The 25845-nt window shown below is 38.9% G+C and overlaps 1 protein-coding gene and 1 pseudogene across 3 annotated transcripts; both read left to right on the forward strand.

Moving 5' to 3' along the window:
• Positions 1-825: 825 nt before the first annotated feature.
• LOC121443612 lies at positions 826-1389 on the forward strand (annotated as a pseudogene).
• An 8356-nt stretch (positions 1390-9745) lies between these two features.
• Positions 9746-21151, forward strand: LOC121443562 (protein-L-isoaspartate O-methyltransferase domain-containing protein 2-like). 3 transcript variants are annotated; one of them, XM_041645353.1, is made up of 6 exons: positions 9746-10052; positions 11569-11671; positions 13023-13139; positions 13345-13399; positions 17516-17639; positions 20613-21151. In XM_041645353.1, the coding sequence occupies exons 1-6, from the start codon at positions 9746-9748 to the stop codon at positions 20984-20986; spliced, it is 1080 nt and encodes a 359-aa protein (XP_041501287.1). In that variant the 3' UTR covers positions 20987-21151. The 3 variants fall into 3 exon arrangements, with proteins under 3 accessions (XP_041501287.1, XP_041501288.1, XP_041501290.1); XM_041645354.1 differs by having other exon boundaries at positions 13345-13397; positions 17595-17639; XM_041645356.1 differs by having other exon boundaries at positions 17512-17639; positions 20613-20873.
• Positions 21152-25845: the final 4694 nt, after the last annotated feature.

The following is a 25845-nucleotide window of genomic DNA, read 5'->3' on the forward strand; positions in this document are numbered from 1 at the left end:
TCCCACAAACTAAGGCTGGACAAATAGGAGTAACAGACCCAGAAGATAGATGCCTGATCCTAAGGCATCTTAAAAATCCAGTGCCTACTATTAAAAAAAAACCATACTGGTCTGAATGATAAAATAGATATGGAGGATAAATCAAAAACTCTAGTAGGAAATAAAAAACATATTCTGGCAGACTTCTATAAATGATCAAAGACCAAAGCTAATAATGTAAATGGAATTGTTACTGAGGGCTTGATAAACATGGGTGCAGATGTAAATATCATTACTCCAGAATCTTGGCATCCGAATTGGCCTCATCAAGAGGCAGATATTCAGTTCCTAGGAATTAAAACCCTATCTCAAGTAAAACAATGCATGAAATGGGGTAAAAGCATTGGGCCAAAAGAATAAAAGGAAGGCTGAGGCTTTATGTAGCTAATACTGCAATGAATTTATGCGGTTATGACCTGTTGCAGCAATGAAATATTGAGGTTAACATTCCTGCCGTCCCCAAAACTTAAGACAAAGGTCATCAGACATTCAGGCTGTACAAGAACAGAAAACAACTAGAAAATCTTCAGAGATTCTAATGGTCTTGCCTTTAAAATGGTTAACTGAGAAACCAATATGGGTTAAACAATGGTCTCTAACAGAAAGCTTTAAAACAGTTGGTACAGGAGAAACTAGATGCTCAACATATTAAAAATTCTACCAGTCCTTAAAATTCTCCTGTATTTGTTGTTAAAAAGAAAAATGAGAGCAGGCAGCTCTCATATCTCTCGGTGACTGCCGCTGAGGCCTGCCGCAGTTGCTCTTGGGTTCTTCTGCCGAACCACCATGTCGCAGAGCGGGGAGGAGAACCTGCAGGGCTCCTGGGTAGAACTGCACTTCAGCAATGGGAATGGGAACAGTGTTCCAGCCTCTGTCTCTATTTATAATGGGGGCATGGAAAAAATACTGCTGGATGATCAGCATGAATCTGGATGAAGTAGCTCCAAGAGTTCTCATTGTGACAGCCCACCTCGCTCCCAGACACCACAAGATACCAACAGATCTGAAACAGACACTCACAGCTTTGGAGAGAAAAACAGCACTCTGTCTGAGGAAGACTATCTTGAGAGAAGAAGAGAGGTTGAAAGCATCTTGAAGAAAAACTCGGACTGGATATGGGATTGGTCAAGTCGGCCAGAAAATATCACCCCCAAGGAGTTCCTTTTTAAACATCCAAAGTGAACAACTACTCTCAGCATGAAAAATACAAGTGTTATGAAGAAAGGGGGCATTTTCTCAGCAGACTTTCTGAAGGTTTTTCTTCCATCTCTGTTGCTGTCTCATCTGCTGGCCATTGGATTGGGGATCTACATTGGAAGGCGTCTGCCAACTTCCACTAGCACCTTTTGATGGAAGAATGGATCTGATTTTCATTAACACAGTGTGGATTCTGTAGGGATAAGTCCCGCCCCTTAGGGGGCGTGTTCGCCTCTGGCTAATGTTGGCCTATAAATTTGGCAAGCATGCTCCCAGCTGCCCCCTTCTGCTTTCCTGCTCTCCACGGGAACGGTGGTTCTGTAAGTCTATTTCGCCATTAAAAGCTATATATATTTTTACAATCTGTCTGCATTCGTTTATGCCGTTATATTTTGGCGCCCAACGTGGGCTATTTTGCCCCCGACTCAAGCGGGTAGCCCGCTAGCTAACACAGCACCCTCCGGGGTGCTGTTTTTTAGTTCGTGACTCCGGCCTCAGTGCCGAGTCCGAGACATACTCAGCCACACAGGCCCATTCTGCCTGCCTTGGCTAAGTTTGCAGCAGAACCCCACTGCCTGAATTAGCAGAAGCTCAAGTACCTGCGGTTTTGCAGCAAAAGCTGGGACAGCAAAGTGACTTGGCCTAGCGGTGGTGGCACACACTTTGATACCAGCACTTGGGAGGCAAAGGCGGGCGGATCTCTGTGAGTTTGAGGCTGGCCAGGCAGTGGTAGCGCACACCTTTAATCCCAGCACTAGGGAAGCAGAGGCAGGCGTATCTCTGTGAGTTTGAGGCCAGCCAGGCAGTGGTAGCGCACGCCTTTAATCCCAGCACTTGGGAAGCAGAGGCAGGCGGATCTCTGTGAGTTTGAGGCCGGCCAGGCGGTGGTAGCACAAGCCTTTAATCCCAGCACTTGGGAGGCAGAGACAGGCGGATCTCCGTGAGTTTGAGGCCAGCCTGGTCTACAAGAGCTAGTTCCAGGACAGGCTCCAAAAACACAGAGACCACCACTGGCAGGAACCTATCATTGCAGGTAAAAAAATTTTTCTTTTATAAATAAAATGTCTGAACACGTTAGTATTCAAGAATTTGACAGTTTTTTTAATTGTACCATGTGGGAGATTTTACAAGAGGTGTCTATCACCCCACATCTATGGATCCTTCTGGGATTCGTAGTTTTCATTGGCACTAAATGGTTTGATAATAGAAATATGATAAAGTCTTTACGAGACGAATCCAGGATTCTTAAGGCAGAGATTGAACACTTAAAAACAATTGAGAATGACAACAATCTTCTCAAGAATCAGTTTGAAGTTCTTCAGGCTGACAACAATCTTCTCAAGAATCAGTTTGAAGTTCTCCAGGCTGATGTTAAGGAGAAATTCATTACTATGGAAGAGGGAACAGCTGATTTGGATCATAAGCTTCAGTCCCTTTCTGTAGGAACTGAAACATTAGTGGCTGATATTAAGGAGAAATTCATTACTATAAAAGAGGGAACAGCTGATTTGGACCATAAGATTCAGTCCCTTTCTGTAGGAAATGAAACATTAACTGAGAGAATCAAAACTGCTGAATGTGACAATCGGATTTTGTCTAAAGCTTATGACAGATTGACAGAAAGATTGTCAATACAAGAAGGCACGGTTTATGCCATAAAAATTATGTCCAAAGATGAGATGTTATCTCTAACGGACAAACTTCATACTTTAGAATCCTCAGTGAAGGCTTTGGAACATAATTCTGGACAGGAGATTCAGACATTGCAGAAGGCAATGGTGAATAGAATCGAAAAGATTGAGGAATTTCTAAATTCTGATGAAGAAGAGCAAAGGGAAGAAAGGCAAATTTTAACTACATCTGTGGGTAAATCTCTCCAGGACAATTTCCACAAAGCTCTACCTACATCTCTACCTGCCTTTCCAGTAATAACAACAGAGAAGGTGATTGGTTCCAGAAACCCTAGGGTCATCAAGGAGGATACATGGGTGCCTGTCCGTATGAATGACCTCAAGGAAATTAAACAGGCTGTCATGACTTTTGGGATGCAAGCCTCTTTTGTTAAAGAGATGCTAAGATTTTGGGCCACGACATGCAGAGCAACCCCCTCAGACTGGCTCCAGCTGAGCTCTGCGGTACTTGAGAGTGGACCGCAATTGAAATGGAAATGCTTATTCAGGCAAGAGGCTAGACTCTTAGAACAGCAGGAAAAAGTGAAGGGAATTGACGTTTCCCTAGATAAAATTCTAGGTGAAGGGCTCTTTTCCGACCCTCAGGAACGAGCTGATTTGGATGAAAACACACTCTCCATGTGTACTACAGCAGCCTTAAGGGCTTGGGACAGGGTACAAGACCCAGGACAGAGAATGGAATCATTTGTCAGAGTTAAACAGGGTCAGAGAGAAACCTTTAGTGACTTTTTACAAAGATTAACTAAGGCTGTACAAATAGGGATATCTGACCCAGAAGCAAGATGCATAATGATTGAGTCTTTGGCTTATGAAAATGCAAATGTGGAATGCAAAAGGATTTTGGGGCCTTTAAAGCTCAGATCAGTGCCCTTGGAAGAATGGGTCTTGCATACACTCAATGTTGATACATTTGATTATGGCACTGAAGCATGGGTAGAAGAAGCAATTTCCAATGGTAAAAGGAGACACAGAATACCAAATGTTTTAATTGTGGCAAAATGGGTCATATTAAAAGGAATTGTAGACAACGGATTTTCAGAAATAATAATAATAATGCATCTTTCAGAAATAATAATAATGATGCATCTTCTAGAAATAACAGAAATAGGAGGACTCAGCGTTCAGGTTTATGTAGAAGATGTGGAAAAGGCAGACATTGGACGAATGAATGCAGGCCTACAAGAGCTATCTCTTGTATCAGGCAACCTGATACAGTTGGGAAACGTGAGAGGGGGGCCTCACAGGCCCCCATGGCAAACATGGTTCAGTCATTTCCAGTTTCTGCAGAGAACATGCCTCATCAGGACAATTAGGAAGCCCCATGCCTACTGTTACAAGCAATAATGATCAGAAAGATAAGTTACGTGTGTTTTGGCAAACTTCTATAAATGATCAAAGACCTAAGGTGAGAGTGTGTGTAAATGGCATTTTTATTACTGGCCTGCTGGACACAGGTGCTGATGTAAGTATCATTACCCCAGAATCTTGGCATCTGTATTGGCCTCTTCAGAATGTAAATGTTCAGCTCCTGGAACCCTATCTCGAGTAAGGCAGAGCACGAGATGGGTTGAATGTATAGGGCCAGAGGGACAAATAGGAAAATTAAAGCCATATGTAGCCCACATCGCAATGAATTTATGGGGTCGTGACCTATTACAACAATGGAATAATGAAATTAACATTCCTGCTACTTCTAGAGCCTATATTTCTGAGAATAATATTAAAAGATATTACAAACGGAGAAAACCAGCCATTTGGGCTGTACAAGAACAAGCAATTGATGTCCCTTCAGAGATACCAACAGCCTTGCCTCCAAAATGGTTAACTAAGAAACCAATATGGACAAAGCAATGGCCTTTAGCTGAGGAAAAGTTACAGGCTTTAGAACAGCTGGTACAAGAACAATTAGATGCTGGACATATAGAAGAATCTACCAGCCCTTGGAATTCTCCTGTATTTGTGGTTAAGAAAAAACCAGGTAAATGGAGAATGGTGACAGATCTCAGGGCCATCAACAAGGTTATTCAATTTTGGATACCATCAAAATTAATAAAGGTTCGGTTTGAAGAAGAGAAGCCACTTGGAAAAGATAAATAACAATTCTTTCATAAGGATGGCGAACATACTGATGGTAAGAAATACAGATAGGTTGGAGGCAGGGTTCTTTTCTTATCTCCACAGGAAAATACTCATCTTCAAAGAAATTGAGGGACCCTGAATATTTAATTACTGATGTATGGACACATTTTGTAAGTATTAATTTTTATATATGTCTTATTAAACATTTCTTTATAAATATATAGAGCTGGTTTTGAAGTTGGACTCTGGCTCAGTCCCTCTCCAATTCCAAGCCTGTTAGTAAGAGAAAAACCCAGAGTTTCTGGAGTTTCTCTCTCATGGCAAGAGCCATGATATGGGACAGAAAGAAATATGAGTTTAGAAAACATCTTTGCTTTTCTTCATATCTATCATACTTTTCATTGAATATATCTATCATGCCTTTCATTGAATATATATATGCATGTCTATATGATTAATGTTTAAGTTTTTCACAATGAACAATGAATTTTTCCTGAAGTGACATTTGAAGTTTCCAGGAAGAAGATGGGGCCCCACAACAACAACTCTACCTGGTTGATATGACGTCATGATACTGATAGCTGTACTACAAGACCTGTTTTGGATACCAGCTGCACAAGACGATCCCAACTTGGTTAGCTGAAATGGTGCATATCTTGTACAACATTCTGGCCAGACCTCCACAAAATACTCAGAGACTATTTGCAATTTTAAAAGACATTGATCTTGAAATTTAACCATCATTTTACTTTCACAGGATCCCCCAGAAAGAACATCGCCCCTATGACAGCTGGAAGTAATTCTAGAGGATGACATCCCCTCTCCCAGTAAAGTTTACCCCTGGGTTTAGGGACATCATTTAGGGGTTGGGAGGTTGGGGGAGGAATTTTATAAGTTCAGGGATCATTTTGAACAAAAAAAGAGGGATGATGGGATAATAGATTTATAATTGTGAGTTACTGCTTTTAGACAAATATATTGGTATTGATTCTTCTATATTGATACAAAGTTAAATTATATTGACTATTGTATGCATGCATGTTTCTATGTCTGTTTTAAACATTTTTATGTATTGACATATATTGTATTGATATATATATATATATAGTATATATTTACCATATTGTAGTTTACATTTCTACCTCTGATTAAGATACTTAAATAATGTTTGTGTATTAATATATATTTGCCATATTGCAATGTTTATTTGTACAGTGTTTATATTTGGAGGTCATTATCCTGATTTGTTACACAGTTGTTTATTGTCTTAGTCTTTAAGTTAGATAGATATTGAGAATTATATAGATAAATAGTCATCTAAGTTTGTCATTTATAATTAGACTAATCAGGTTCTCTAGATATATAGAGATTATACTCAGTATAGATAGATAATCTTCGACTCTTCAAAGAGCTGTAGAAAATGGCCTTTAATCTAACTCAGAGTTTCGTGATAGTGAGACACAATTGCTCCTGGCAACACTGCTCTATTCCCGAGAGAATATTGAGCACCAAAGACACTCCATCTGGAGCCTTTCTATTTGGCAGAACTGGCCTTTGGGCAAAGAAATGCCCATACTTCAACCACTGACAGAGATACAGAGCATGCATCAATGGATAAAACAGGACTGTCATATCCTGTATGTGATATGACAAGTAGTGAGTAGTGATAGCAATAGAAGATAAATAGCAAAACATCATCAGATTTAGTACTCACATTTAATAGAGATGACTCGAGTAGCCATTGAGGGAACAAACAAAAGATAATGACAGAAATCATCTGGAAAAGTCCTAATTGAAGCAGCCATTTGGAATTCTTGATTGAGAGACCCAGGTGAGGCTTTCCAGTTGTTGTTTTTTTGTTTGTTTATTGTTTTTTAAAGAATAGCAAGAAGCAGATGACTGGAGAAGTTGAAGCGGTCATCTGGATTCTCAAGCCAACTTTCGCTCCATGGGTGAGGTTTCCATGGCTGAATTTCTGGCTTCCTGTTCCTACTGAGGCGTTTTTATACCATCTGATAAACGATAGTCTTGGAAATGGTTAGCGTTTTCGTCATTATCAAGGACACAGTATTTTATTCCTGGGCTGTTTTGCTCTTTCTTTCCTCCATTCATAGAATTAGGTGCCCATCCAGCCCTAGAAAAAGGTATTTTGGAGAACATTTGGAGACCACTGGAAACAAATATGCTAGAGTTGGTACAAGAGAGGCCTTGCTTTCATCATCCATTTTGAACAAGCTTAAACAGCACAGAACAGTTTACCAGTAAAATGCACATTATACTTGATTATGAAAATATTAACAAAAAATTAACAAAGAATGTTGTTCTCTTGTGAGTCTTTAACATCTGTACCCTTGATGTGCACAAAACAAAAGCCTTTGGCTAAACAGTGCTGGGTTTCAGCACACTCCTCTTGCAGTCTGTGACTGAGCAGCACTAACTAAGACCAGCTAGCTTATTCCACCTTTAGATGTTTAGTGTAGTGCTGACTGGATGGTGGTAACTGTTAGAAAGATGGCTGCTATTCTTACTGAAATTGTTTGTTTATTTTGTTTGTTTGTTTTTTGTTTTTTTTGAGACAGTTTCTCTGTAACTTTGGAGTCTGTCCTAAAATTCACTCTGTAGACCAGACTGGTTTCTGCCTCCCAAGTGCTGGGATTAAAGGCATGCACCACCACCGCCTGGCGAAATTCTGTTATTTTAATATGGAATAAGCTTTCATGTGAGGAAAAGTTCAGTAAGATAAACATCTAGTACTAAATGAAACATATCTAACATGGTTTGTGGTACCTGCTAGAAACTGTTAAATATTGGAACTGTGGCAGAGTGACATATTCAGGGTGAAGAGGATGACTTTCTTGATTCAGTAGCTATGTGGTTTTTAAAGGTTCTTTCCTAGATTGGCTTGTAAGCATATAAATACGTTACTCTATTTTCAACTAGTGTCCCAATTTTAAGGTGACCCTGTTAGATTGATAGTGTAGCAGTAGGACTAAGTGACTTATCCAAGATTAAGCCCAGCCGTATTAGCATTAAGGACTAGTTACAGCTGGGGGAAAGAGCTCCGAATCTACTTTAGAAGTAGATGAAATTTCAATAGTTGAATCATGAGTTGAAAAATATTATTTGTCTTGATTATGAAGATGGACTATTTTGTCATAAAATAGAAACAAATATGTATCAAGACATAGTTTTTCACCTGTCTTAAGATGTCAGAGTGGTATCTTCATTTCTAGGCTTAGTTTTCCAGGCAGCGCTGTTACCATTTGTGCACATGGATGTGTATAGTGGTTGTGTCTAGTGTTCCAGAAAGAAGAATGAGAAGGGAGGGGAACCATAGTAGTTTTGTCGTTATTGAGGTTCTTCTTTTTTTTATTTTCCTTTTTATTTTTCTAGGCAGGGCTTCTCTGTGTAGCCTTGGTTGTCCTGGAACTCACTCTGTAGACTAGACTGGCCTCAAACTCACAGAGCTCCTCCTGTCTCTGCCTCTTGAGTGATGTGACTAAAGGCATGTGCCACCACCTGGTCTGAGACAGGTTCTTATGTAGTCCATGCTGGCCTGGAACTCACTAAAGATGACCTTGAACTCCTGAACAGGAGGCTGTTTTGATTCAGAAAGTCTACAGATCTTCCTGTGACTCCATAGTCTTCAGCAGTTTATACCAGCATCACCACCTTGTAAGAAATAAAGTCATTAGTTTGGAAAAGTCACCCAAGGTCACTATAAAACTGGGGAGGATCTTCAGGGTAAAAAACATTCTCTGTGTACTTACCAGGGCATATTGTATATTAGTAATTGGACCTAAAAGGAATGCTTTCTTCAGCAAGACACTGTGGGAAAAGATAAGAGGTATATTTCTTAGAGGTGAGGGGAAGTTGTGTTAGGGATGTAGGACACACAGTGCTGGCAGGGACAACTTCTCTGCTAAACGTTAGCCTTGAAACTGATTTTATGTTTGTTACAATTAGGTATTTGTCACAGTGTGTTCTATTTGGGAAGAAAGTTTTGTGGATATTTTTACCTACAGTTTAAACATCAGAGTAACCAAGTCAGGTTGGATGGATTGCTTGTTGTGGATGAGTTTGTGTGTACGTTGAGATGTAATGCCCTAGTTAACATTGGGATACCATTAAATTTGAATTTCAGGATGGCTCAAAGGGTAAAGGTACCGTAGGATCCCTAGAGATCACTCCTGCAAATTGTTCTCTGACCTCCACTTGTGTTTTGTGGTGCAATAGACTACTATACATATCCTCCAAATAATAAATGTAATTTTTTTAAAAAAATTGAGTCAGTCAAACATCAAATGGCTTATTTGCTGTTGACTTAACTTTCTAGTGGTACTAGGATTTTTTTTCCTAATTAAAAAAATTATGGTGTGTGTGGGCTCACACATGCCATTGTGTGGATGAGGAGATCAGAGGACAACCCAGTGGTGTTGGATTCTTTCCTCTCATCTTTATGTAGGTTCTGGGGAATGCACTAATGTTATTGGCTCTGTGTCAAGTACTTTACCCACTGAACCATTCCTTTGGCCCTGTAATCCCTGATCCCAATACCAGCATCCTTGGAGGGTGAAGCAGTTATTGACAAAAGATACTTCTGTCTTTATTACATTCTTATTTATTATTATATTCGTGAAAATAACATGTGTTTAGAGGTTTTATTGTTTTGCTCTTGACTTTAATGTAAATAGTTATTAATGTTTTAATTGTAGTCTTGCTTGATTGTAATCTTGAACATGGGCGGTGCTGTGAGTGCTGGTGAGGACAACGATGAGCTCATTGACAATCTGAAGGAAGCCCAGTACATCCGGACGGACTCAGTAGAGCAGGCTTTCAGAGCTATCGATCGAGCAGATTATTACCTTGAAGAATTTAAAGAAAATGCGTACAAAGACTTGGCATGGAAGCATGGAAACATTCATCTCTCAGCCCCTTGCATCTACTCAGAGGTGATGGAGGCTCTGGATCTGCAGCCTGGGCTCTCATTTCTCAATTTGGGCAGTGGTACTGGCTACCTCAGCTCCATGGTGGGCCTCATTCTAGGTGAGTGTGGATACGGAGCTTGAGTCCTCTCTGCGTTAGCACAATGTCTATCGTTTGAGATAGAAAATGTAGTGGGTTGGTTGCATCCCCTGGTGAAGACCATGAACCTCCTATCAGTTGCCTGAAGCTTAGCTACAGGTGGTGGAAGACGGATGAGTTGTAAGTGGGGGGTTTCCATTTCTTTGTCTCCTCTTACCTGTGCTGCTGCATTCTGCTATGAATGATGGAAAACAGCAAAAGTGTATAAATCTTGACTTTATGTGATTTCTTAATTTAATTTAATCATTCTTTTGCTCTTTTTTCCACTGTCATTAAAATCCTTTGGTAGTTGAAGTTCATTGTAGCTGTTTCTGTTTTGTTGTTTGCTACTAAAGGAGTAATAAGTTTATGTATTTTTAAGGCATTTTCAGAGATGGAAGAGATTTCTTAGGTTATCATGTTTGGAGTCATTTAGGCTGTATTCTCTACAAGTTGTAGAATGTATGTAAGAATATGGCCATTTCTGATATTATTATCAGGATTACCAACCAAAGAGCTATTGAATTCCTGCCTTGTGTAAAATGTATATTGGGGCAAAGATTTTAGATGTTGCTTGTTTTTCTTCTCAATTGAAATGATTTTTAATCTTAATTTGTCTTTGATTGAGACATGGTTTCCATGCTTTAAGAAAAGTACACAGGCCCAGATTATTTATCATTCCTCTGACTTGCTTGATTTTACCTGAAAAGTTTTACCTTGACTAAGGTAGTGGCTTTTGTTGGGAGGAATAGATAATAAAGCCACCTAGATTAGAAATGCTAATGAAAAGATCCTGGGAACTTAGGAGATGCTGTACAACCATGAACACTTGAGTTTAAATCCCCAGAACACATAAAAAGCCAAGTGCAACAGTGTGTGCCTGTAATCTCAGTGCTGCAAAACAGAGATAGGCTCTAGGGGCTTCTTGGCCAGCCAGTTAAGCTGAGTGGGAATCTGTCTCAAACAGTAACTTTGGGAGTGGAGATACCTAATGTTGATCTCTGTGCTATGGATACTCGTATGTGTGTGCGCGCGCACACACACACACACGCACACACACACACAGAGTGAGCCTTAATGCCTGTGAAGAGAGCAAGTCTGGAGACACTGCCACTTGATACCGCCAGTAGTGATAATGAAAGTGCTGTGAGATATAGAGAAAGCCTAATATAAGTTTTATTTGTAAATATAGATTTTTTCTTAAATTTTTCAGAAAAATTTCTTTTTCTCTTGCTTTTTTTTTTCAATTTGCAATTTTTAAAAAATTGTTCTTTTGATGTTTGAAAAGTCCAGGCATCAAAACAAATACTGTGTTAATGAATAGAAAGACTCCCTGAGTGATTTAGAGCCACAAATGTGCTGAGACCTTAAAACCTCGTGAATTTCTGTAATTATACATTACATAATTATCTGTGTTGTAATTAGTAAAGTACAGAAAAACAAATGAACAAGGGTTCTTTTCCTATTCTAAGAGCTTTGTTATTCTCAATATTTTCAGGTCCTTTTGGTGTGAACCATGGGGTGGAGCTTCATTCAGATGTGATTGAGTATGCCAAGCAGAAACTGGATGTCTTCATCAGAACAAGTGATAGTTTTGACAAGTATGGTCAGATGCAACCCATTGGTTCAACTAAGGGCATTAATGATAGATAGAAAAAGCCTGTTTAATATGCATTGATCAATAAACAAAGTATGATGAGATGATCCCAGGTTATATGTGTATCTACCCTAGTTACTGTACTATTTTAATATTCTCTAGTCTTAAGGGCTTTATGGTTTTTATTTTATTTTATTTCTTTGTTTTTTGAGAAAAACTACCCTCACATAGCCCTGGCTATCTTGGAACTCACTATGTAGACCAGGCTGGCCTTAAATTTATATAAACCCACCTGCCTCTGTCTCTTGAGTTCTGGGATTAAAGGCATGCACCACCACACCTGGGCAGCTTTTTGTTTGTTTGTTTTCTTATTTTTTGAGACATGGTTTTTCTGTTTTACAGCTCTGACTACACTGGAAATCAGACCAGGCTGGCTTCGGATTTACAGAGATCCTCCTGCCTCTGCCTCCCAAGTGCTGGAATTAAAGGTGTGGGCCACCATTTTCCAGCCAGATTTGTGTTTTATAACTTATGACACTTACATTAACTTTTCATCAGTATAGTAAGAGAAGAGAACAAAAACTTTATTCAGTTTTCATATTCCAGTATAGAAAACTTTTATCACCTAATGGTTTCTACAATAGAATAGTTACGTTTGTCTTTGAACAGTTTATGTAAGTAGCTCTTGGTGTTTAAAACATGCACTAAACTTCTTAAAGAATGGGAGTTTCAGAGAATAAAAAGTGCTTTTTTTTTTGCTGGTAGTTGTGGACAGAGGCAAGCAGATCTTTGTGAGTTTGAGCAAGTTGGTCTACATGTCAGTTTCTAGGCTAGACAGTAGAGAGTGCCTGTCCAAAAAGAGAAAGTGCTCTTTAAAACTTCCTGTTGGGATTGGCAGAATGGCTCAGGGTAGGTAAAGGAACTTGCTGCCCAGAGTGATGATTTGAATTTGATCTCTGGGAACCACCTGGTGAAAGGAGAACTGACTTCTACAAGTTGTCCTCTGAAGTTTTCATGCATGCATGCGGTACATGCATGCACACACACACACTGAAATAATCAAAATCTGCTTGTCATGCAACTGAATGTGGTGTTGCACATTGTAAAAACAGTGAAAACTGATGGCTGCTGTTGCTTTATATTTAGATCATGTTGGAACATTCACTTTCATTTTATTTTGTTTGTAATTTCTAAGGATCTATTTATATAGTAATACAGCTTCTAGCTCCTGGATCCAGAAAGTGTTTCCTTGTCTGTGATTTTGTAATTAAAACATAACCTATGGTAAGCACAAGTTTGTTTTATGCACTTGTTGCAATGACACATATAGTTACAGAAAACTTCTTTCTTCGCAGATTTGACTTCTGTGAACCTTTGTTTGTAACTGGCAATTGCCTAGAGATTGCTCCAGATTGTTGTCAGTATGATCGTGTGTGTTGTGGAGCAGGTGTGCAGAAAGAACACGAAGAGTACATGAAGAATCTTCTTTTTTTAAAAAATATTTATTTATTTATTATGTATACAATATTCTGTCTGTGTGTATGCTTGCAGGCCAGAAGAGGGCACTAGACCTCGTTACAGATGGTTGTGAGCCACCATGTGGTTGCTGGGAATTGAACTCAGGACCTTTGGAAGAGCAGGCAATGCTCTTAACCTCTGAACCATCTCTCCAGCCCCCATGAAGAATCTTCTTAAAGTTGGAGGGATCCTTGTCATGCCCTTGGAAGAGAAGGTCAGGTTCTCTACACAGCTGATGTTGTGTATACTCTCCTTCACAGTCAGTTTATCTGTACTACTTTTGCAATAGCTTCTGCCGTTTTATTAACCGAGGGCAGGATGGATATGCCTAGGTCTTCCAAACCCTAGGTGCTATGTCTGAACCTTCCCTTACCTCCTTTTTCTCTTAGATTTGTTCTTTTTGTTCTTTTTTCCTTCTCACCACTAATTTTCTTCCTTCCCTCCTCTTCTTCCTTCTCTTCATCTTCATCCTAGCTCCCTTTGTTGTTTTTGTTGTCTTATAATGGTCTACTTGCTCAATACTTGATGGAAAGTATTTTACACATTTTTTCCTTTTCCAAAATTTTCTTGTATAGATTGTCTTGTAACTTACAATGCTTTACTTAAAAGAGGTCATAAATGTAATTTTAAGTCATCTAATTTTGAATCTATATCATTTTGGTTTTTAAAAGTTGCATTTGGTTGATGCATGTCTTAGGTGTGTGTGTTTATGTATGGGTATTCACAAGTGTGTGGCCACGTATATCTTCCAGTGTGCAGGTATGTATGTCATGTGCATGTGGAGGCCAGAGAATTGACATCTGGTATTTTCTTTGATTGCTTTCCACCTTATGTATGGAGGCAGGATTTCTCACTTGAAACCAGAGTTTACCAGTTTGCCTAATCTAGCTAGCCAGCTTGCTCTGTGGATTCCTTGTCTCCACCTTCCGGCTGTTGGGATTACAGGTGAATCACACCATCTGCCTTAATGTTTAATTGAGTGCTGAGGGTTGGAACTCTGGTTCTCCTGTTTGCATGCCAAACACTTTACCAACTGAGCTATTTTCCTAGCTCAGTTTTCCTTCTTATTTTTTAATCTATTGGTTTTCTTATTCATATTTTCTTTACAACTGATTTATTCAGGAGAGTAGGTTATTGGTCTCGTAGTGTTTTCCTACACTCTGGACTTTTCAGTCCATAGATGCATGTTCTTCTGTCCTTTGTATTTTCTACCTATTGGTAATTATATCTAGAGGCTTGGTAGAGTTTACCTTTGTCATATTTTGATGGAGGAGAACAAAAGAATATAATCCATGTATTAAAAATAGACATTTGCTCTCAGTATACAAAGGATTCTTTCTGAGATCACTTTCTTCCACTCATGATGACAAAATATGGAGATGCCTCAGATCCTTTTATAAAATCATGTCATGTGATAGTGGCATATGGACTACACACATCCTCCTGTGTGCTTCAGAATTCCTCTAGATTACTTGTAATGTCTGATAGAGTATCAGTTGTAACATGGAGGGCCAGTCTGCTTGTTTGTTGGGGTTTTTGTCTTGCCCAGTACCCCACAACTGTTTAGCCCCAAAGAAAATCACACATAGGTCTCCATAAATTATAAGCTGATTGGCCCATTAGCTCTAACCTCTTACTGGCTTACTCTCACATCTTGATTAACCCATTTTTCTGATCTATGTTAGCCATGTGGCTCAATACCTTTTTACAGTGGGGCAGATTACATCCTGCTGCTTCGGTGGTCTAGGCAGGAGTGGAAGGAATCAATTTCCTCCTTCCCAGAATTCTTCTGTTCTCATTACATCATTTCTTCTTCCTGTCTGGTTTTCCCGCCTGTATTTCCTGCCTGGCCAATCAACGTTTACTTATAACATGATTGACAGAATACAGATAATTCTCCCACACCAATCAGTACTATATAAATAGTTATTGTGTTGCCGGAATAATGACAAGCAGAAAGTCTGTACATGTTCAGAAGTAGACAATTATTTCTGAATATTTTTAGTATATAATTGCTTGTATGTTAAAAACCTTGGATCTCGAGGATAAGTTCTACTTAAGTATGTAGGTACAAGCAGCTTCTCTGTTTACTCATACTTGTAAAATGATAGTAGCCTGATCCATTGTTTCATTGAGAACTATAGAATAATACATTTAAATTCTTTCATTTTTTTCTGTATTTAGGTGCTGGTTAACTTTGATAAAGAGAAAACTGCTTATTACTGATTTGGTCCCCCTGAAGTATACATTATGTAAGACATATAGGATAAATTTTGGTTCTTAATGTTTGCTTATTAATTTTCTAAGTAATTTGCCCTTTTTTTATCAAAGGGAGGTGACTAATAAGGCTTTGTTTGTCTTTTAGTATCACTAATTTTGATTGAGATCATTTTAGCTCTAGTTAATTTGAAAAGGATGGGCATCCTCATACTATCTCCATCTGTTCATCTAGATTATGAAATACAGGCTTATAGTTTTATTTAAGGTCTTACATGTCATTTATGTACTATGCTTAAATGTTTGATGTTCATTCTAGCTAGAAACTATCCTTTAAAAAGAAAGTTTCTGGGTAGTTGGATGGTGGTGGTGCATGCCTTTTATCAGGTGGAACTCTGAGTTGGAGGCCAGCCTGGTCTACAGAGCGAGTTCCAGGATAGCCGGGGCAATACAAAAAAACAAAAACAAAAACAAAAACCCTCTTCTTAAACAAACAAACAAAACAAAAAAAGATTCTAGGTGATGAAGAGATGGCCCAACGGTTAAGAACATACTGTTCTTTTTTTATTTGATTTTTTTATTGTAAATAATATGTATATATTTACAATATATTGTAAGCAAAACATATATACAATATATATTGTTTTTTTATTCTCTTTTTTTTATTGAGAAAAAAAAATTTCCGCCTCCTCCCAGCCTCCCACTCCTCCCCCCTCCCAGAACATACTGTTCTTACAAAGGAACTGAGCTCATGAAGATCTGTAACTCCAGCTTTAGGGATTCTGATGTTCTGTACTGGACTCTGAGAGCAGTGGCACTCATGCACAAACCTTTGCACACACACATACACGTTTTTTTAATCTTCAAAATTTTCTGAAAGAATGTTTCTGCTGTTATCCCTGAATATGATTAATCTTTAGATATTTTTTCTATATATTGTGCTGCTTAATCCTTTTAAAGAGTCTTAATTGTGGATGATTTTCTGAGTTAGATGTTTTTAGAAAAGATAAGCATATAAACGTATAAGTTCTATGACTTACTTGGCTACTTACAGACTGTCCTAGTCATGTTAAACAAATGTGACTTTGTTGTTAAATTGGATTCTTAGGTACTAATTGTATAATATAAAGTGTTTTAATGATCTACATTGCTGTGTATCCGATAACATATTCCACTGCACCTCTGAAGTGCAGTTAGTGAGAGTAAGGACAATTGCTTAGATATCCAAAATGACACATTTATGTTGAATAAAGTCACATCAACATGGTGGTAGTGTCTGGCCTCTCCTGCTCCCTTCCTGTTACAGGTGCAGATGGCTTGCACCTTAGATGTTTTGTGCCTCAGATACCATTGTAGCTATATTCCTGAAAGCAGCACACTGAAAGCAGAGTTTGTACCTTTATAATCACACAGAAACTATATTAATTATTACACTCTTTGGCCAGTAGCTTAGGTGTATTCCTAGCTAGCTCTTACATCTTAAATTAACCCATTCCTATTCATCTATATATTACCACAAGGCTGTAGCCTACCCGTAAGGTTCTTGCGTCTGTCTCCTATATGATGTCTCCTTGACTCTGCCTACTGTCTTTCTATATCTCTGTTTGGATATCCTGCCTGGCTTTACTCTGCTAAGCCATTGGTCAAAACAGCTTTATTCATTATCCAGTAAAAGCAACACATACACATAAGGACATCCCATATCAGCACAGAATTCAGGGTTTTTTATGGTTGAAATATTGTGGCTATTGTGCATCTTTGATTATTTTTACTGAGGACAGACCCTTCCCAACTTATCCCCAATCACTCTTTTGAAGAACCCTAGAAAATTGTTTGGTAAGAATTTTTCTTCCTTATCTCATTCTCTTCTAGCCCTTTAACTTGCTTATCATTTGTATTTCTTGTAAACAGAAGGTAGGTTAAGGAGTTTGAGTATGTTCATGCTAAGCATTGCATAATAATATATTGCTGTTAGTTGTAATTCACATCACATTAGGTGTTATATAGACAGGCTATTTCATATTTAGATTTCATATATTGAAACGATTATACTTAAATGTAAGTTGTCTAGTAGCCAAATCCTTTGGATATTCTTGTTTTGTCTTTGAGATAGTTGACCAAGATAACACGCACAGGCCCCTCTGCTTGGGAAACAAAAAAGATTCTGGCTGTTTCCTTCGCCCCTCTGGTCCAACCCTGCCGTTCGGAGTCAGGACAACCCAGACTTGTTCAGCTACGTGAGTATAAGCATCTACCTGTCTTTTATGTCTGGTTAAAATCAGAATAGAAAAAAAGTACAAAAAAAATCCCTTTGATATTAAAGAGTGTTACCCTCCCTTATTTCAGCCCACAAATTATACAAGATACTTTAGGCATTTAAAAAGTCTCTCTATTTAACCCATCTTAGATGATTTTAGTCTTCTTTTAAATCTATACAATGTTGTTACTGATCATGCATTTGAAAGTAGCAGATTCACAGAAGAGCTAATTTTGCCATGTGGGAAGCTCAGGCAGTTTGCTTTGCCTGCTGGGAATGTGTAGTGGCACCCGCACACAGTTTTCTCTTTCTCACAGTACCTGTCTCATGCTGCTGTAAGCAATATGGATGAGGAGCCTGTTCTACTGTGTGACTAGGAAATTTGGGGTAGCCTCATATGCTCTAAACCTTTGTGTTTTTATTTATAAGATGTAGACTCAGCATGGAGCTTAAATAGGGTGATATTCATTCTGTTTTATATTCAACTGTTTTATATTTTAAACAGTTCTCACAGAAATAGGATTTCAAAGTTTTGAAGATTTAGGATTTCCAAGTGAAGACTATTCATCATGCTTTCTGATCACTTAAAACATTTAGAAAATGTGTGTGTGTGTGTGTGTGTGTGTGTGTGTGTATGCAAGAAAGAGAGGGAGAAAAAATATAATAGAAATGTGAATTATTATAGATTGAAAACAAATACATTTTGGTGAATTTTTTACAAAACATTTCAATTTGTAATAGTCATTTAACAAATTGTCCTACTTTGTGTGTCATATGAAATTCAGTTTACAATTAACAGTGAAACATACCAAGGAGTTTATAAAGACTAGGGAAGGCATGTACAAGATGTTGTTATGTTGTGCTTGATTTTGAGGGTGAGAAGGAATTCCCTTAAGAGAGGAGGAGTAAAATGAGAACCAGGAAAACCAAGGCAATAGAGACATACACTCTGTGGTGTTGTCGTGGGATGTGTTGGAAAAACTTGACTTATGTGTAGTTTGGGTTTTAGTTCATTGTATGGCTGTGGAGAGCCTCAGATGTTATTGAAGATGCTGCAATGCCATCATTTGGAGGGTGAATTTGTCAGACTGGTGCTCTGAAATTTTATTCTTTCAACAAATGTGGCCTATGATCTTCTGGCATAGTGGCTGGATTTGGTGGAAGACAAGGACTCATGAGAGCATTTGGAAGACTTTGAAGATCTGGTTAGAAATGAGTGTTTCTGTATGAGGACTTGTCAAGCCTGGATATGTGTTGCCTTCTCAAATGCTCACTGTGAATGTTTAGTGATAAACATTCATGTGATTTGGTTAGCATTAACCAAAGCTGGGTAGGGTATTTGCAGTTTCTGTCTTCCCAGATTTTCCTAGATCACTGATTTTTATGAGACCAAGGAAGTAAGAGAAACCGTATAGCAAAGCCAGCCCACAATGATGCTGAACAACTTGGACATGCACTGCCTGGAGCATCCTCCTAAGTGGCCTGTATTCAGGTTGGAGGCAGACATCAGGCAGGAAGTTGGGGTTTTCCCCATCAGGCAAGAGACAAAGATTGAGACTACACTAGCCTCAGCAGGAAGGGTTCAGGGATACATGACCTTTCTGAGGAGCAACAGGAGAGCCCAAGGTATTGATATTATTGTCTATGCTAAGTGTGGGGTAGGATTGTCTTGACTGGGACGAAATTTCAGCTTAGGGAAATGGTCTGTATTACTTAAAGTCATAGAATAGATATAAAACCAAGGATCATACTGAGAGAGAAGCGGAGTGGATACTGGAGCCTTTGGAGGTATCATAAGGCCCAAGGAAGAGAAGTCATAGAGAAGGGATATGAACTGAACAAGCTATTCCTGGTAGTCCTTAGAGAAAGCTCAGTAGGCCAGAGTTGGTGCTTGGGAGCCCAGTAGCCAGTGAGGGACTGTTTTTAGCATCTCGGGGAAACAGCTGAATTGCAGAGGTTCTAGAACTAGTCTTTCTTGAATTGAGTTAGTGAGAGCAGGATATACCACAGGTCATTTGTTGAACTACATTGGGGGATGCGGGAAAGATACTGCAGAACCATCCCAAAGAGAGAGCACAGCCCCATGTTCTCAGGGACAGAGGAAAAGAGAGAAAGGTTGGTACCTCTGAAAGAGGGAGGAGGTATTGTTTGCTGTTAGAACCTGGTCTACAGACTTGCATTTCTGCAGGGCAGAGGATACTGGTGGTCTTTAGGCAGGGTTTATGATTTAGGTAGCAAATGCTGCAGATAACACGAGAGTCCTCTCTGTAGGGTGGCATCTTGTTTGGAGAAGGTTATGTGCACTGGAGGGAAAAAGGGTTTTAGATTTTCTGTTTAATGTATTTAAACCCTTGGTCTCTAATTCCTTTTACTTTGAGAAAAACCCTTATTACTGCTATGTGTTTATTGTTAGCTTAAAGTTGTGTTTGGTTTCCATTTTTTTCCCTTTGGTGTGATTTGGAAATTTTGTTTTTCCTTAAAATGGTTTTAGATTTTCATTTGTCTACTTTAGCAGAAAAATAATATATAAATTACTATGAAACTATTAAAATAGATAAAAGGATGTTCGAAATATAGATTACTGTATTGATGAGTAGATGTTATCATGTCATTGAGCAGAGTAAATTGAGTTATAAACTAGTCTGCAAGAACAAACCCTAAGGTTCCAAATTCTGCTGTTGACTGATGTATGGCTAGACAGTATTTCTTTCCTTTTCAGAGTTAAGAATTAGTATATGTGGATATGTCCTTGAGAAACACGCATGGTGCAGAGTAGACCACTAGTTCCTATTTTGTTAGAATTAGTATATGTGGATATGTCTAAGAAACACGCATGCAGAGTAGACCACTAGTTCCTATTTTGTTAGAATGTTCCCCTTCTTTGAAGTTCTTCCAGCAAGTTAGGTGTAGGGTTGACCTTGCCCATGCCCATAGGCTCTACCCCTGTCCACAGCACCACTGGCTGTGCGCAGCCTGCAGGACCTGGCCAGACTTGCTATCTGTGGCAGCATCAAGAGGACTATGCGCCAGGAAGCCACCAGAGGAGGTGGACTGAAGAGCACACCTATGTTTAAAAGAAGGCGACTTCGTCGTCGGCGAATGGAGACCATTGTCTTTTTGGACAAAGAAGTCTTTGCCAGTCGAATTTCCAACCCCTCTGATGACACCAGCTGTGAGGATGCAGAGGAGGATCGGCGGGAAGTGGCAGAGAGGACCTTACGGGAGGCCAAGCCTGAGCCACCAGTAAACTTCCTTCGCCAGAGGGTATTGCGCCTCCCATTGCCCGACCCCCTGAAGTACTACCTGCTGTATTACAGGGAAAAGTGAGCTTGTGGGAGAGTGGGACCAGGATACCCAGAACAAACCGCTGGCCAGGTACACGTGTCTTTTCCCTTCATTGGTTCCTGACTATCCTCTAAAACTTTCATGCAATGGTGTGATTTATTTAAGCACAATCCAACAAGAAACTTCATTGAATTATTTTCCTCAGTGGCGGGGGTGGGGTAGGGTGTGCATCTTGTTGGTTTTGCTGTAATTTGAACTCACTGGGACCTGCATGATATCTGCTCCTCATGCAGGCAAACTTATACATTGAGGCTGGAACTGAATTGTATTGGATCCTATGTGAAGCAAGGGGCATGTTTGGAAAGGTGTGAGGGCATCTTTGGGTGTGACATACCACTACTCAGCTTGAATTTATGTCGTGATTCTATTGCTGGCACTGAGTTCATCTGACTTTTGTTGTTTTCTAGGTTGGGAAATGTTGGAAAGCCTCTCTTATTTTAATCAAATCTTATGTGAAATATCAACTTGAAATTTTTAAAAGGAAAAGAAAATGAGATGCAGGAGGAAGAGGAATAAAATATAAAACTGCCAGACGTCTTTCTGAAATTTCCAAAGGCTTCTAAGTAGTTGACCCTCTCTCCCTCATGCCCTCTGTTACTTGATAGGAACCACCATCAAGTAATCTCTTACAGGATAGTCTAAAAAGAAAACAAGTTTTTCTTACTTAAAAAAAATGTGTGAGTGATAAACTAGTCACTGAATTGCAAAGACCAGAACAGGTTTCTAAGGTATTTAAATGGGAATTTTCAGAGCAAGTAGAGAGACTGCAGGGTGTTACAGACAGCCCCCTCCCTGCATACTTCTTGACTTTAGTTTGCTATCTTTCTGTGATCATACTAGAGTATCAATTCATAGATTTTTATTTTTTATAATTCTGGAAAAAAATTGTTAGTTTTGTAAATTTTCTTAAGAACAGATATATGTATTTTACTAGCTCCATTGCATTAGAGCAGTTTAACCCAGTGAGTTGTGAAATTTATTATCTCCAGGGTGTTGGTGTTGAGAACTATCAATATTTTTTTTTAAAAAGCAACCTTTCTGGCTGTCAGAGGGCAGGACATGAAGTTACATTGCTGATTCCAAAAGCTGGCTCTTAAAAAAAATCTTTTTTAACCCAAAGAAAAGAATAGTGTAAATTGTTAACAATAAACCCAAATTAGAGTGTTAATTTAGGATTTAAGTACTGAGATTTTATGATTTATTTTCAGGTTAGCCTCACATGACTTGCAGGGAGAGGTTTGATTTGTGATTTCTCCAGCTTAAATGGATATTTTGGATCTTTTTTCTTTTTCTTTTTTAAGTTGAATCATTTTACCACACAGTATAGTCTGCGTGTATAGTTGGTAAAACATATATTGCCCTATATTATAAATATAATGTACACTTACATTACTTTAAATATAAGCTATTTAAAGAAAGTTCATAGTTGTTTTTACCTGCCTTTTAACTCCACGTCAGACTTCTTTTCTTTCAGAGAGAATTGCATGCTCTAACTTGGCTTGCAAATGTTTGTGGTTTGCAGATCTTAGTTGATGTTAACTCTAATTGTTAGGTAGACTTTTGTTACTGGAATTTTGAACATAAATTTAAATAAATCTGTAAAGTCTGTATATTAGGTGGCTTGACTGAATTTTTTCCTGTGATTGAATGTGGGCTGCATTTTGAAAAACCACATTTGCCTTTATGCTGGATTAAAAAAATTATAATGCATGAGACATTTTCCTTTACATGATAAACTTTTCTTAGCATTTTGTATTTATATTTTGTAGTTGTTATCACTCTGCATTTTAAATCATAATTCAATTGAATAGAGTTATAACATGTGAGAAATAGATTGGTCTTTATAAAACCAGGGAAGAATTGGAATTTTCTTGTGAGTAAACACACTTTGTTGCCAGAATTTAGTATAATGTACCACATTCTTTTTTAGACTACTAAATCTTAATGTAATCAAATGTCTTCAGGATTTGTATTGTAAACAACATTGATAACTGCTTTTGTTTTAAGGAGTGGTTATTTTTAAACATGTGACTTCTGTTTTAATGTAAGAATCAAAGGTATACATAAAAATAGATTTGCCAATGTGCAACTTAAAGTCGAAAATCTAAGAACTTTAGAAACACTGTTTTTTTTTCAATGAGATGAAACACATGGGGAACTCAAGTGAATCAATAAAAAAGTAGTTAAGACATTTTATTCTCAGCATTGCTTCTGTGTTGAGTATGGAATTGGTTACATTTACATCTTGCTAAAATCCCATTCTGTTCAGTGGGCTTGCAGTTTGTACACGTTCCAAATGTCAGTTCCTTTTTTTTTACATTGTGTAATTATTCCACACCTGTAAACACCCTAGTGTTGGCATATCCAGCACATGTAGAAGTGAGTTTATCAGATGCCATCCCAAAGCTAGATTCAAATTGGCCATCAAAATCCATCATCCATCAGATTACCTTCAAAACAGTACATAATTCTAAGAGTCTGTAAAAGAGCCTGTTTTCATTTAATTAACAAAAAACAATATTAAGAACCTTTAAAATATCCAGACTGATGGAAAAATCAAGTTGACACTCTGACCACTCCATAATATTTAAAAAATTTAATGATTAATATGGATACTTTTTATATAGATACTTGTTATTTTTGCTTGATTCAGAGGAAATATTATTATTTATGTGGTGATTCTCTTAAAGTATCTCAGCAGGCTGATATCTGTCCACTCATCCAAAGAGATTTCTTCTTAACCCTGTTTTCACACTTCTACTGTCGGCCAAGAATCCTTGCATGAGATAATGATGGGTCTCCCACCTGACTGAGCTGCTTCTCAGTTCCTAGTAGCATAAAGAACAGGAAATGATATCACTAGTGGGAGAAGTCCAGCAGGCATTAGAGCTTTGTTCTGGACCCTGTCCTTACTGTCAAGTTAATGAACAGATCTAGTATTTGACTCTTCCAGGGAGCAAGCCAGGTCTCCCACTATGAAATCACATCATTGCCTATATTTTCCACATGCAGACTTGATCAGAACCCACAAATTCATCATCCCATCAAGAATCCCTCAAAGAAACAGTTACCAGCAGAGACCTTCTCTGGAAGCTCCACTCTTTAGCCCCCTCATCTGTAAGTACTTGGGTACAAGGAGGATACTTGTGCAGGTGCTGAGCACTGGCCTCCAGTGTCTACATGGTAGATTTCACCTGATGCTGCCCAGGCTATCACTGTATGTAACTCTCTACCATCCAGCCGTATTTTAGGTCAGTTCTTCATAACTAAAGTTGGAAGTGAGATGGTAGAACCTATTAAAATCTCAATAAATTTAGAAAAGTTACTTATTTGCTAGAATTACTAGTGAGATTATTCTATATAGTGGACATATTTTTCTATGATGGAAGCTCTGGTCCCTCCATGCAACTGGACAGTCATATACATGATAAAGAATGCAGATATTAAGGAAATCTAAAATAACAGTATCCTCCTATGAACATAACACATCTAATGTTTTCAAAGTCCTTAAATAGTGGTGTGGGTGAATAATTCACAAACAAAAGCTGATTTCGAAATCTTTGATCTGCGGTTATTTTCAAGCCTTTAGAACTTTGTAGATTATCTCCTTTTACTAACTCTGTTACAAAGGAGAGCCACATAGTCTTTGAATGAGATGTATTTGGATATTAGATCACTTGCCTAGCATATGGCAAGTTCTGGGCTCAGTCCTTGGTACTGAATGACAGAGGTGTGGGGGAGAGTGATCATTTTTACTGTTGGTAAGGGTTAAGACATTCTCACAAGGCTGGTGAGAATAGAAGTTGGTACAACAGTTTCTCGGGACAATGAGGCAATATCTGGCAGTAATTTAAAATGCTACCCAAGGGTGACAGACATGCAGTGTTACCACTTGAGAGGCCGAAGCAGGAGTATTGGGAGGTCCAGGCTATCCTGTCAGTGGCAGCAGGAGTTGGAAGAGAAGATAGGTTGTGTGCTGCTGCCTGTCTCAGCCCCAGTTCTTTCAGTGAATTTTTGTCATTGATGCTGGGATTCTGGACCACGCCACAAAAGATTCTCAGGACAACTAGGTATAAAGTAAGTCAAGTGTCTTAATAATAGCCATGTTTATGATTTGGGTGGCTTTTTTTTCTTTATTAAAAATTTCCACCTCCTCCCATTTTCCTCTCACTTACCCCACTCCTCCTCCCTCTCCCTCTCCAGTCCTAAGAGCAGTCAGGGTTCCCTGCCCTGTGGGAAGTCTAAGGTCCTCCCCATTCCATCCAGGTCTAGGAAAGTGAGCATCCAAACAGACTAGGCTCCTACAAAGCCAGTCCATGCAGTAGAATCAAAACCCAGTGTCATTGTCCTTGGCTTCTCAGTCAGCCCTCATTGTCAGCCACATTCAGAGAGTCTGGTTTGATCACATGCTCCATCAGTACCAGTCCAGCTGGTCTTGGTGAGCTCCCATTAGATCAGTCCCACTGTCTCAGTGGGTGGATGCACCCCTCGCATTCCTGACTTTCTTGCTCATGTTCTCCCTCCTTCTGCTCCTCATTTGGACCTTGGGAGCTCAGTCCAGTGCTCCAATGTGGGTCTCTGTCTCTATCTCCATCCATCATCTGATGAAGGTTCTATGGTGATATGCAAGATATTCATCAGTGTGGCTATGGGATAAGGCCAGTTCAGGCACCCTCTCTGCTGCCCAAGGAACAAGCTGGGGACATCTCCTTGGGCACCTGGGAACCCTTCTAGAGTCAAGTCTTTTGCCAACCCTAAAATGGCTCCCATAATTAAGATATCTACTTCCCTGCTCCCATATCCACCTTTCCTCCATCCCAACCATCCCATTCCCCCAAGCT

This window comes from Microtus oregoni, unplaced genomic scaffold, assembly GCF_018167655.1.
Source record: "Microtus oregoni isolate MIOR12 unplaced genomic scaffold, Mior012 000109F_ref0000275, whole genome shotgun sequence".
In the NCBI taxonomy this organism is placed as follows: Eukaryota; Metazoa; Chordata; class Mammalia; order Rodentia; family Cricetidae; genus Microtus; species Microtus oregoni.